General features: G+C 49.7%; 7 protein-coding genes across 7 annotated transcripts; 4 read left to right on the top strand and 3 right to left on the bottom strand.

Annotated features, from left to right (window-relative positions):
- Positions 1-122: 122 nt before the first annotated feature.
- On the top strand, positions 123-2,684 carry ACHE_30943A (putative R3H domain protein; the record flags this gene model as incomplete). Its single annotated transcript, XM_043277616.1, has 4 exons — positions 123-173; positions 244-1,025; positions 1,078-1,218; positions 1,286-2,684. The coding sequence occupies 4 exons, from the start codon at positions 123-125 to the stop codon at positions 2,682-2,684; spliced, it is 2,373 nt and encodes a 790-aa protein (XP_043135478.1).
- A 525-nt stretch (positions 2,685-3,209) lies between these two features.
- On the bottom strand, positions 3,210-3,873 carry ACHE_30942S (mitochondrial 54S ribosomal protein bL17m; the record flags this gene model as incomplete). The annotated part of the gene is made up of 2 exons (XM_043277615.1): positions 3,210-3,584; positions 3,658-3,873. 2 exons carry the CDS (start codon positions 3,871-3,873, stop codon positions 3,210-3,212), a joined length of 591 nt encoding a protein of 196 aa, XP_043135477.1.
- A 549-nt stretch (positions 3,874-4,422) lies between these two features.
- Positions 4,423-4,877, top strand: ACHE_30941A (MICOS complex subunit Mic12 family protein; the record flags this gene model as incomplete). Its single annotated transcript, XM_043277614.1, has 2 exons — positions 4,423-4,443; positions 4,521-4,877. The coding sequence occupies 2 exons, from the start codon at positions 4,423-4,425 to the stop codon at positions 4,875-4,877; spliced, it is 378 nt and encodes a 125-aa protein (XP_043135476.1).
- Positions 4,878-5,196: 319 nt separating this feature from the next.
- Positions 5,197-5,937, bottom strand: ACHE_30940S (DUF5315 domain-containing protein; the record flags this gene model as incomplete). The annotated part of the gene is made up of 1 exon (XM_043277613.1): positions 5,197-5,937. The coding sequence occupies one exon, from the start codon at positions 5,935-5,937 to the stop codon at positions 5,197-5,199; it is 741 nt and encodes a 246-aa protein (XP_043135475.1).
- Positions 5,938-6,412: 475 nt separating this feature from the next.
- Positions 6,413-7,021, top strand: rps23 (40S ribosomal protein uS12; the record flags this gene model as incomplete). Its single annotated transcript, XM_043277612.1, has 2 exons — positions 6,413-6,671; positions 6,843-7,021. The coding sequence occupies 2 exons, from the start codon at positions 6,413-6,415 to the stop codon at positions 7,019-7,021; spliced, it is 438 nt and encodes a 145-aa protein (XP_043135474.1).
- Positions 7,022-7,532: 511 nt separating this feature from the next.
- GCD7 (translation initiation factor eIF2B subunit beta) lies at positions 7,533-8,995 on the bottom strand (the record flags this gene model as incomplete). Its single annotated transcript, XM_043277611.1, has 4 exons — positions 7,533-7,605; positions 7,667-8,483; positions 8,543-8,838; positions 8,898-8,995. 4 exons carry the CDS (start codon positions 8,993-8,995, stop codon positions 7,533-7,535), a joined length of 1,284 nt encoding a protein of 427 aa, XP_043135473.1.
- Positions 8,996-9,701: 706 nt separating this feature from the next.
- On the top strand, positions 9,702-11,308 carry nemA (Nem1-Spo7 phosphatase catalytic subunit NEM1; the record flags this gene model as incomplete). The annotated part of the gene is made up of 2 exons (XM_043277610.1): positions 9,702-11,115; positions 11,166-11,308. The coding sequence occupies 2 exons, from the start codon at positions 9,702-9,704 to the stop codon at positions 11,306-11,308; spliced, it is 1,557 nt and encodes a 518-aa protein (XP_043135472.1).
- Between the last annotated feature and the right edge of the window lie 395 nt (positions 11,309-11,703).

Below are 11,703 nucleotides of genomic sequence, written 5' to 3'. Positions count from 1 at the left end.
CCTCGAGTGCAGCCGTGCCATCACTATCACCGAGTGTTCGTCTTGATATTCATTTCTCTCCCCATACTGTTCTATCAACCGAGAAGGAACTTTGATTGTCTCGGGGAACTATTTCATTCACTATGGCATCCGAAAGTCCCGCTACAGGCGAACATCGTCTTTCATTTGCAAAGGTATGCTCCCAATGCGAAGCCGTTGCAGTACGTCATATAATCGAGGCCTCATATAACTGACTTACATAAGATTGTTGCTATGCCCGCACCATCGAAACCGATTGCTTCCGTTGCGATTGATGAAAAGGACGGTTTACAGCATGTCGAAACATCTCTACCCCCTGATACGCAAGGCTCCAAAGACAGTATACCGAGTCAGAACAGTTCAATCAACTCCCAACGTAATGAATCTAAGTCTGCCGACAGAGATGTTGATGCACTCAGCCAAGCCGTGCAAGATGCCCGTCTGATGGATAAAAACTCTCGGCAGTATTCCGAAGCCTCTGGTGATACCCACGAAAACGGGGTCCTCAAACGAGAAACTTCTTTTGAAGATGATCGGACCCATCTTTCGAGCTCTTCAACGAAACCCACTAGCTTTGATTCGAAAAGTATGGTTTCCGTGGCTACATTCGCAATGGACGAGAAAGATTCTTTGCGGCCAGATGATAGTGCTAGTGTACAGGCCATCGACGAAGAGGAATCTGTTTCTGGAGTTGCATCAGGTGCGCCTAATTCTCTGACTGGCTCGGAATCTGGTGCTCGTGGATTCAGGGATGCTAGTATCCACAAGCCAAGGGTGATTCTCCCACATGCTGGATCTGCATACAATGAAAGCATCCAAAGATCCAACGGTGCAATTAACCCAGACTCTGTTTCCAATAACTACATCCTTCCCAATCCGGGGTCAACATTGCATGGGTTCCCTCAGGACCCAGACGAGAAGCTTTTAGAGGCAATGAAGTCTCCAAAAGATCGTCTTTTAATCCTTCAGTTAGAGGACAAAGTCCGAAACTTCATCCAACATTCTAAGTAAGCTTCCGGCAACCATCGCATAGAGACATGTTCTAACATTTGACTACAGGGAGCAATCCTTGGAATTGCCACCATCAAATGCTTTTGGGCGGCTTCTCGCGCATAAGCTGGGTGACTACTATCATTTGACCCATTTTGTGGATAACAATGTCACATCGGTTCGGCTTCATAGAACACCATTTTGTCGGCTGTAAGTGATTTATTCGTTAACTCCACTCTGGGACACAATTGATCAGAGTTATTGACAAGTGTAACAGGCCGGCACCTCTGTCTGCTTTGGAACCTGCCAACAACACGCCTCCTCCTCCAGTACCAGCCATGAAAATCATGCGTCGGACAGATGGAGAAAGGCCTTCTACTGAGGGCAGCACAGCAGCGAGTTCCATTCCTGCATCGGAGGCTGGCGACAGTGGAAATGAACGTGGTGGTTCCTCTGCTGGGACATCTGCCAAGGACAGATTAACATTAACTAGAGAAGAACGAGAGGCTAAGTATCAGGAGGTTAGAGAGCGTATTTTCCGTGACTTCCCTGACTCGAAATCGTCGGACAATTCCAATGGCGATCAAAATGCCAATATGTCTCGTTCAAGTTCGACAAGTGGGCGCAAGAAGGCACAGAGACAGAAGACTCCTCATGATGACAGTTTCGAGGCCAGGTCGCAGTTCAATGCTTATTACCCAGGAATGCATTATGCGCAGGGGCCGGTTCCGTACAATGCTGCTATGAACGATCCCTCATATCCAAGTCAACCACCATATGTGGTAGGACCTGGTGTGGCGCCTCCCGGTATGGGTTACGCGCCCAGTGGTCAAAATGGTGCCATGTACTCGGGACCCATGCATATGAATTCGATACCTCAATACCCTATGCCGGCTTCCCCACAGATGTCGTCGAATGTCCCTTGGCAGGGTGGGAATGTACCTCAGCAGTCCCCTTTCTCTGGATATGCATCCATGCACTCGCCGGCGATGATGAACCAGCAGCCATCTGCAAAGTCGTCACCAGCGTTAAACAACTACGCTGTTCCGAATTCCATGCCATATCAACATGGGCCTCCTAATTGGTCTTCTCCCGCATATCATGGGAACTTCCCACAACCGACATACCGGAACCAACCCCCTGTTCATTGGCCGAATTACCCATCGCAGCCTATGGCGTCTAACCCGACATCATATCCGTATGCCCAATATCCAGGACAGCCGTTGAATGTGGGCATGGGAATGCAGAATCCACATCCCGCTTCTTTTGCTAGATCTCCGTTTAATCCCCAAACACGTTCCTTCGTGCCAGGTGGTAGTGGCCCAATGCCACGACATCCGGGCAAGTGCAATCAACCTGGCATGCCCCACTATCCAGCAATGCATCCTGGTTTGCAGCCACAGTGGAACGGATTCTCGGACACTAGTAAGCTTGCGGAGGGACGTAACGCATCTCGTGGAGTCTCTTTGAACAGCAGAGACTCCATTGCGAAATGGGGCACACCATCCCATCTCCCTCCAAAACCGCCACCTTCAGAAGTCCCTTCTGGGTTTGACTTGAAGCCCCGGAATATCTCAATCTCGAGTGACTCTCACACTGGGAATGCGTCTTCCAGTTCCAAGAACGGGCCACTTGTTGTCTCAGGTGGAACAAGTGTTCCATCGAAGCCTAACTAACGTGTTACTTGTCAATAGCCAATCCGCGGGTCAGAACAAACGGCATCTGTGCAACGTCTTTAGCCGTGGATTAATCATGTTGGCTCTTATATCAGAATAGCCGTGCTGTAATGGGCCTGCATGCCATTTAGAACGACTGAAAATTGAACAAGAACGGCGATTTAGGTACATATTGGTCTTGTTACATAGCGGCTCGCCCATGGTAATCGCGGACACTGTTGCGTGGGCGCTTGGAATGACATGAAGCCATTGCTCAATATTACTGGTAGATCGAAGAAATGACATTGCTAAATAGATCAATCTGAGAATGTGAAGTAACTACCTAGTACTAGTCTTTTGGTAACCCATCTAGATCATATGCATAGTCAAATCTCCATACATGGGTTATACAGGATAACATGGCATGAAATGAAAGTCATACATCTGCGCAAGAAATCGGAGCTAGAATTACATGATCATGAAGAAAAACGAGCCATGACTGAAAGATGAACAGTCACAATAATGCCCACTTTTAGTTTAACAAATTTACCGTCTCTTCGTCTCAAGAACCTCCTCCGCTTTTGACGCTGCCGGCTGCGTCTTCCCATCCTGAAGTTCTAACCGCTTGATCGCGCTCTCTAAATCCTCAACACCATCCTTTCGGAACTGGGTCACCTTCCTAACGTTCATTGTCGTGATTTCACCAAGGGTATCCAAGCCCTGTGCGCGTTGACGCGCAACGGTCCGAGCAGTAAGGTGGAATCGCATGTCCTTCGGTCCGTCGACTAGCTCGAGAATGGCGCTGGGGGCTTGATCATCCTTCTTGGGTTCGACCCGCAATACTCGTGTATAACCACCTGGACGTTGCGCATAGCGTTCACGGAGGGGGCCGAAGAGTTTGGGGAGGATATCATGCGGGGTCTTGTGTTCAATATGTTAGCTGCGCATTCAAGGTGGGGGTAAATGAACGCCCCCGAAGGTAAATCAAACGTACGTAAAAAGTTGACAGGGCTGTTCTCCTGCTAGTCTCGGTGTTCTTCTTGCCCAGGGTAATCAATTTCTCTGCCAATCGTTGAGCCTCCTTGGCCTTTGGCCATGTTGTTGTGATCGACTCGTGCTTGAAGAGGGATGTAACCAGATTCCGAAGCAATGCTTGACGATGGGCAGAGTCACGGCTGAGATGACGGTATTTGTTCGCGCTTCCGGCCATGGTGATTATATTTTGAGGTTGAAGTCGGGAATTTCACGGGTCTGCTTTCGCTCGGTTCTGTGGTGGAGGACGTGGGTGAAATCGACCGGATGGCTTCGAATTGTAGTGAATATTTTGCTGAATCAGTCAATCGATTGACCGCGAGCTGCGAGATGGGACCGCGGGGAATTCTGGATATTGTCGAGATCGGCTGAAGTGATGGCAGAAATTCGATTCTGGGAGCTGGAGCCGCAGCGGCCCAATCGGAGAGCGAGTTTCCGCTCCGGAACGCCGCAGAATTAAACGTCTTGATTTTGTACAGAAGACATCTTTGTATACTTCTACTTATCAACTTGCTATCTAGGGCGGAATTAAGTGCTGTTATTACAGGAAGAAATTGGGTAAAGGGATTTGAACATCGTCTCGTCTCGTGTGCCACAGCTTCCGTCTGTCTACTATCTCGCAAGGACCGCCGCCAATCGCGCTATTCAGTCATCAGATTTTAAAAAAAATAGGACTTGATCTTGGAGTATAAAAAGAAGTGGCCATTGCTCCCAAAAAGTCGGAAATATGGGATTCTTCACTGGCTTCGTACGTTGGACCAATTTTTTATCTACCTTTGATTGAACCAAAAACACAAACAAAACCACTAACCAATTCCTCAATAGTTTGCTGGATTCGCCTTAACAACCTCAGTCCTCTACATCACAATACAAACCCACCAGACTAACCGCATCAACCAACGCAACACCATCCGCGAACAAGTCCAAACCCTCAACTGGACCTCGTCCCCCGTAGGCGCATACGACCGCCGATTCATTCCTCAAGATCAAGATCCCAGACGCAGTACGGAATATGGGACGTACAGGCGGGAGCCGCCAACTACGAAGGATATGTTGAAACATCGTTGGAATAAGGAGGTGGAGACGCTGGTACGAAAGGCGCATGAGAGCCGGTGGGAGGATGCGCGGGAGACTGTTGCGGAGGGGTGGAATGCTGCGATGAAGTACGTGAAGAGAGAGTAAATATGGGTTTGATTGTATTGGAGAGAAAAAGTTGAGCGGATGCTCTGTGTATTATAGATACCCTTGTTATGAACAGCGTCATGATCATTGTATCCATTATTATTTCTATGTGTGTATTAGTTTATAGGTGCTATATCATACTGTGATGTTGACTGGCTATGGCTGTCAATCCAGCGCAAGAAAGCTTCCCTTTTGCATGAGGACATGTCTACCCAAGGGATTGACGCAGCAGGTTTGTGGTCGGGGGATGAAGGCTCCGCTGAGCAACATTTGATGATCGCCCCTTGAATGCAAGTGTAGACTGTTAGATCAATGTCTCTCACCCCGCATTGGTGGTAGATGGTGCCGTGGTAGTAGTAGTCATGCTGTCAGTGTCGCTCCAAATATCCTTGCTCTCCCTCTCCACAGCACGCATAGCCTGAGCAACTTCTTCGAGTTTGGCCACCACATCCAACACACCATTATTCACCCGATCAAAGTACCGGTCGTTCGCCTCACGCCTCTCGCGCGCCAGGAGGATGTCGCGTTCAGTTTCCTCATCCAGATTCCGATGATTAATATCCTCTGCTGTGACATTCGGGTTCTCTTGCAACGATGGACGGCGCTCCGGCGTGTCGACCACTTCGTCCGCCTCGCTCCGAGCCCATGCCTGCGCAAGCGTCAGCTGTTTGCGTCGCAGATCTTCCAATGCCTCTGAGTGCTTTTCCCCAAAAACATGCTCTCGAGTCACGGCGCTTAATTCAACCTCGGAGAGGGCACTTTGCATTTCCTGCCAGATCGCATCAGAGCTATCCACTTCGCCCTTAGACTGCGCGCGCGAGCGAAACGGCGATAGCGAATGACTTTGGGTGCTAAAAGAATCATGAGCACGAGGAGTGCGACTGCGCTGCGACGGCGGAGGCTGGCTGGCACCTCGAGATCCTACATTGGATGGAGGCTGAGGAAGTGATAGATTGGATGCATTATGAGAAGGGGGTCCTTGGAATAGCGATGGCGGTGGGAGGCGCTGAGAGCTGATCTTCCTTAAATGGTGAGGGCTGTCTTTGGATGTGCTGGCCATATTTTCCTGGGTTAATGATGTCTTGTACTCCACGTCGTCTCTTATCGTCGACTGATAAAAGGGGAATACATGTTATCGATAAGAGCGGGATATCTATTTCTCCGCTCCGGACTCGCTTAGCGGGCCTTAGGGCGAGCGGCGCACAGCAGAACATTTTCGGCTCTCGAGTGCCTTTAGCGAGACGACATTCGACCTCTTCGACAACCACCCCATCAGGCCTTTAGGCGATATCTTTCCAGTCGGTACGTACACGTTGTTATTGCTGTTGTTGCGGTCGTGGGTTTGTCGGTTTTTGATGTCGAATTTGGATATGTCAAAATTGCTGGATTTCGAAATGCCATGGGGCAAACCCATACACGACAACCGCTGCTCTCCCCCCGCCGGCGGATTCTTATCAACCTACGAACCACCAGACAAAATTCTAACAGTTTTCGATTCTAACAGTTAGCCGTCCGTTCGAACATAATACGCCAAGATGGGTAAGGGCCAGCCTAGAGGACTCAACGCCGCGCGCAAGCTCGCGACCACCCGCCGTGACAACCGCTGGGCCGACTTGCACTACAAGAAGCGCCTTCTCGGAACCGCCTACAAGTCGTCTCCCTTCGGTGGTGCTTCTCACGCCAAGGGTATCGTCCTCGAAAAGGTCGGCGTTGAGGCCAAGCAGCCCAACTCCGCCATTCGGAAGTGTGTCAAGGTCCAGCTGATCAAGAACGGCAAGAAGGTCACCGCTTTCGGTGGGTAGTCCTTTTCATTTATACCTGTTCCTACGTCTGCTTCATGGTTGAGAGAATTACGAGAAGAGCTTGGGGACAATCTATGGATGGTGAAGGGTGGAAGCATAGCGGGGAACTATGGCGCATTTCGGTCAATATTTGGTGATATATGCTGACTCTGTGATTCAACAGTCCCCAACGACGGTTGCCTTAACTTCATCGACGAGAACGACGAGGTCCTCCTTGCCGGTTTCGGTCGTAAGGGTAAGGCTAAGGGTGATATTCCCGGTGTCCGTTTCAAGGTCGTCAAGGTCTCTGGTGTCGGTCTGCTCGCCCTCTGGAAGGAGAAGAAGGAGAAGCCCCGTTCGTAAAGAATTTGGCTGTGGATGCAACGGAAAGACGAGGGGCCCGTGCCATGGAGAAAGGAACCGGAACAATGAATTAAGTCATGGGATCTGTCCGATCTATGGTCTGGAAATTATTATGGTTCAGGACGAATGACACTGCGAAAATATTGTGCAGCTACTACGATTGATACTCATAAAAAGATGGCGCCATGATTGTTTTTTTCTTTGGGAAAGGGGCCCTGGATAAACATTTCTTTTTCTTTTCAATCGTGCACCGGTGTCAATCGTAGATTTGGTAGTTGTAAGACCTGGAATCCATATACGATTCATGGTACTGTTCTACGGCAAGTTCTACTATACGGAATATGTGCATCCGCATTGTTTTGGACGTTCTATAACTGGGTATCGTCACTTTATATTCATACCATCATCCGTGTTAGGACCATTTAAATCGATCCATTAAAACAATAGCGCCATTTTCATTGTCCTTCTTTCATATGCCCTTTTTTTTTTTTTTCCCTTGTCCGCAACACAACTAAAAGTGAATGTCTTCCTTGCGGTAGTGATCCGACACGATACGGTAGAGATAAGATGGCGCATGGCCGCCCCTGTGAAGTCAAGTCAGTCATACCCGTTTCCCAGAGACATAGAAAGGAAGAAAGAGCCCACAAATTGGTAATGTAAAGGTCGACCAACTCCGCAGGAACATAGTCGTACAGCGGATTCTGGACATCAATCTGATCAACCAGATCACCGTCCTCGTATCCAATCACCTTACTGGCGTCTCCATACTCGATCAACGACTCAAAGTCGAACGGGTACACCGGGCTGAGCTTATATACGCCACTGACTACTGTGACCGGAGTCTGGTGCACCTTGGCTGCACGGGCAATGACTCGAGTGCCTGCTGCCGCGACAAGTCCACCATTCGCGAGGACGGAGTGAGTACCCAATATGACCTTGTTGACGCGAGACATAAGAGCAAAGACAGCCGAGTCGGGGATCAAAATGACGGTGATCCCCATGGCGATAAGCGGTTTCTGAAAGGATTCGGTATTCATATATTCCTCATCATTGGCGCTAGCGCCGCTTACGGTAGCATGCGTCGCCTCATGGTTGTTTGGGAACGATTCGGCAATAATAACCGTAAATCGCCGCTTGGCCGCGGCCTTGAGGAGGAATTTCTGAACGGTGGTCGAGGAAGTATGGGTGAGGATAATTTCGTTGGAGTGGATATGGTCGAGCGCATATGCCGAGATTTGGTCATCGACTTGTCCCAGCTCATCGATAATCTCATTGATTCCTTCCATAACTTCTGCGCGGATGTCCTTGCTAGGGCCAGGCATTCTGCCGGAGGGGGAGGCTGACGAAGGGGTACCGGGGAGCGAGGGTTCGGGCTCTGGGTGAGAAAGGAGGCTGAACATGGATGTCAATGAAGTTCTGGGGGCCGATCCATCAAGACGAGCAGATGGAATATCCGAAGCGTCTGGGAAGAATGTGAGTCAGTCTTGAACCTTTCATGAAGAGGGTTACAGCGCAACCGACCATCAGGCACACGAGGGGTATGCGGTTGACTCTCCGAGCCAGCTTCACTCAGGTTGAAATCCACCTCTCTGTCATCCTCTGCTTCGTCGCGAATCAGACCCAAAACCCGTCGAACAATGTTGCCCACCACCATCTCTCGCGGCTGCGCGGCCACGAGACGCCTTCCCACATTCTGTACCCGCTCGATCAACTTGACCGCATCTGTAGTCCGACAAGCCGAGATAACACGAAGGAGGAGGTAAGCCGTAGCAGTTGCGCATGATCTCGAGTGACGAATCTGTCTTCGCTTGAGCAGTCTAGTGGGGTGCAAGGTTAGCAGAGGTGCTCTAGTAGAGCAAGACGCCGGGAAACGCACGAGATCAAATTGTCAATGGAAGTATCGATCGGATTCGTCTTTAGCGACTTGAGAAACGATGCCAGATCGGGCGTCAAGGCCAGTGACGTGGAGGGCATTTTGTATGTAGCTCTGCGAGTCTTTGATGAGTCTTAATGCAGTCCACGAACACCGTCAAGGAACATACCAGAGAGTCAGCTTAGAACCACCCAGAGAACCTCAAGCAATATACCTCCAGCAATCTTCTCCTCGATCTAGTTGCTGTGGTGAGAGTATTGGTGACTGTCGTGTAGTGGTGGTGGTGTGGTATGAGTCGGGAAGTTCAATCATTTTTGTTCCGCCTGCCTACAAGAACCACTGACGACTTTCCCCCACACCGTTCTCTCTACCACTGTATTGCTGGCATCATCATTTTCGACTCGGGCAGTTGCATACCTTTTCTTCACCTTTTTGCTTCTTTTATAACTATCTCTGTATAATCCATCTATGATCCCTATTCTGGATGCTCTTCTGCCCATTCGCTAGGTAGTCGCAGCAAACAATTACAGCAAACAGCGTCGCGGTGGTGGTCCCGAGGAACTGTCCGGGTTGTCGAGACTGGCGCATTGAGGTTGGTATCGCAATGCCCTTTGGATTTCCTCTTTTTCTTTTATTCTACCCTGATAACCCTGTCATGATCTCCCATTACCCCGGTTGGAGTTGATAAGATCAATCAGACGGTGAAACCTCGTGGCTGGAACTTGGCTGACAATTAGCCTCTTTTCCGCGCTCTCCCTCTCTCTAGACACCTGCGCCAGCCGTGACGCCCATGGGCCGTGCTGGAAGATGAACTCGCTGAATATCCTTTCGTCTCGAGTCATTGGCCAGTCTTCCAATTCGAATCGCATCCGTCAACGTTCCCGTTCGCAAGGAGACAACGTTCCACCATCCAAGAGTCCGCCGGACGATGTCGGAAAGCACCGGTCCTACAGCGACGACGAGGTTTCTTCGAATAACGCTCTAGAAAAGCAGGATGGTGATATATCCGAATCGACTGAGGACATAGCCGATACTGTTGGGGGTCCTGTATTAAACGAGAAGTCGCCGTTACTGCTACGCGAAATTAAGAATGACGGTCCATTGGCTACAAGAAGCTCTCTGGAATTGATTGCTCAGCGGATATTCGATGCGATCACGGAAACCATCAAGTTTATTCTATCTACATTGGCGGCCCCGGGAGTGTTTGCGGCGCAATGCTTCCGAGAGGATGACGGACACTATTCCCCCATGGCTCCGGTGCGAAAGCTCCGACGATCTATCGCAAGAGGTTCGCATAGAAAAGGAACGAGTAAAGGCGGAAGCAGGCAAGGAGAAGCGCGCAACCGTCGCAGTACACGAAAATCCAAGAGCCATATCCCACGAGAGTCGATCGCGTCGAGTACATCTGAATCGGAAGGGAGCGTTGTGAAGGGTCTCACTTCGGGCGGTAAGAGTCGAACGTCTAACAAAGCGAAGATTTCGAGTTCAGGCCAGACTTCAGATGCCCCCCGTCGTTCAATTCGGATCAAATTGCACAACGAAGAAGCCCTGCAGCGGCAAAGACAACGTCGGAGCCAGAGCGCCGATCTGCGGCAGTCATCGCATGATGACACTTCCCGGTCAAGGACCGTCAGTCTGGATAGTATCAAGTCGCCCACATCTCCATCATCGTCTGTTCATCGCATCACCAAGTACCCGCATGCTCCGGCTCCCCCACGACCGTTGATTCCTCCACGTCTGCCTTCGTACACTGCGGCTCCGCGCAATGCCAAGATTCCGCAAAAGACGCTTGTTCTAGACCTTGATGAAACCCTCATACACTCACTGGCGAAAGGCGGCCGCATGTCGAGTGGTCACATGGTTGAAGTCAAACTGTCAACACCCATGACCACCGCACTCACGCCAGGCGGACCGCCCACGATGCTAGGACCGCAGCACCCGATTCTCTACTACGTTCACAAGCGACCTCATTGTGATGACTTTTTACGCAAGGTCTGCAAGTGGTTCAATCTGGTGGTCTTCACGGCCAGTGTCCAGGAGTACGCCGATCCGGTCATTGACTGGCTGGAACAAGAGCGGAAGTATTTCCAGGCGCGGTATTACCGTCAGCATTGTACGTTTCGAAACGGGGCGTATATCAAAGATCTGAGCGCAGTGGAGCCGGACTTGAGTAAGGTGATGATCTTGGATAACAGCCCTATGAGCTATATTTTTCACGAGGGTACGTTTTTTCCCGGATTGCCTATACAATACGCAAGCTAACATAACCAGATAACGCCATTCCAATCGAAGGTTGGATCAACGATCCAACAGATAACGGCCTACTTCACCTGATCCCGATGCTAGAAGCGCTGCAATACGTGACCGACGTCCGCGCCCTTCTTGCATTGCGCAGAGGGGAAGCAGAAGCATGAGAATCGCGCATGATTGTTTATTCGTCCCTTTCCTGTAAAGATGGTTGGAAAAGAGCCATGATCGTATCATATTATATCATACCCCCACTCACCATGCCCTCTCTGGTTATTATTAGTTTTGCTGCAGCTTTTATATTCCTTGTAATAAGTTGAATTCCTTTTGTTCCGTTCTTCGTTGATTGCATAGTGTTATTTTACAGCATTTTGACTGACTGGAGAGGGTGACGCTGTTTTCTTATCTTTATATTCATCATCGTTGTTGCTTGTTAGCATAGTTTTGCAGTGGATGATATCAATTGACTGAATGATTAATGGGTTGTATTCGCCGGACAAGGTTTCCTTGGTAGATTCGATTTGATATTGATTCATGTATTCGTAATGCTTTGCTATATACT

Source organism: Aspergillus chevalieri, chromosome 3, assembly GCF_016861735.1.
Source record: "Aspergillus chevalieri M1 DNA, chromosome 3, nearly complete sequence".
NCBI classification, from domain to species: Eukaryota; Fungi; Ascomycota; class Eurotiomycetes; order Eurotiales; family Aspergillaceae; genus Aspergillus; species Aspergillus chevalieri.
This window is presented reverse-complemented; position numbering and strand designations above follow the sequence as displayed.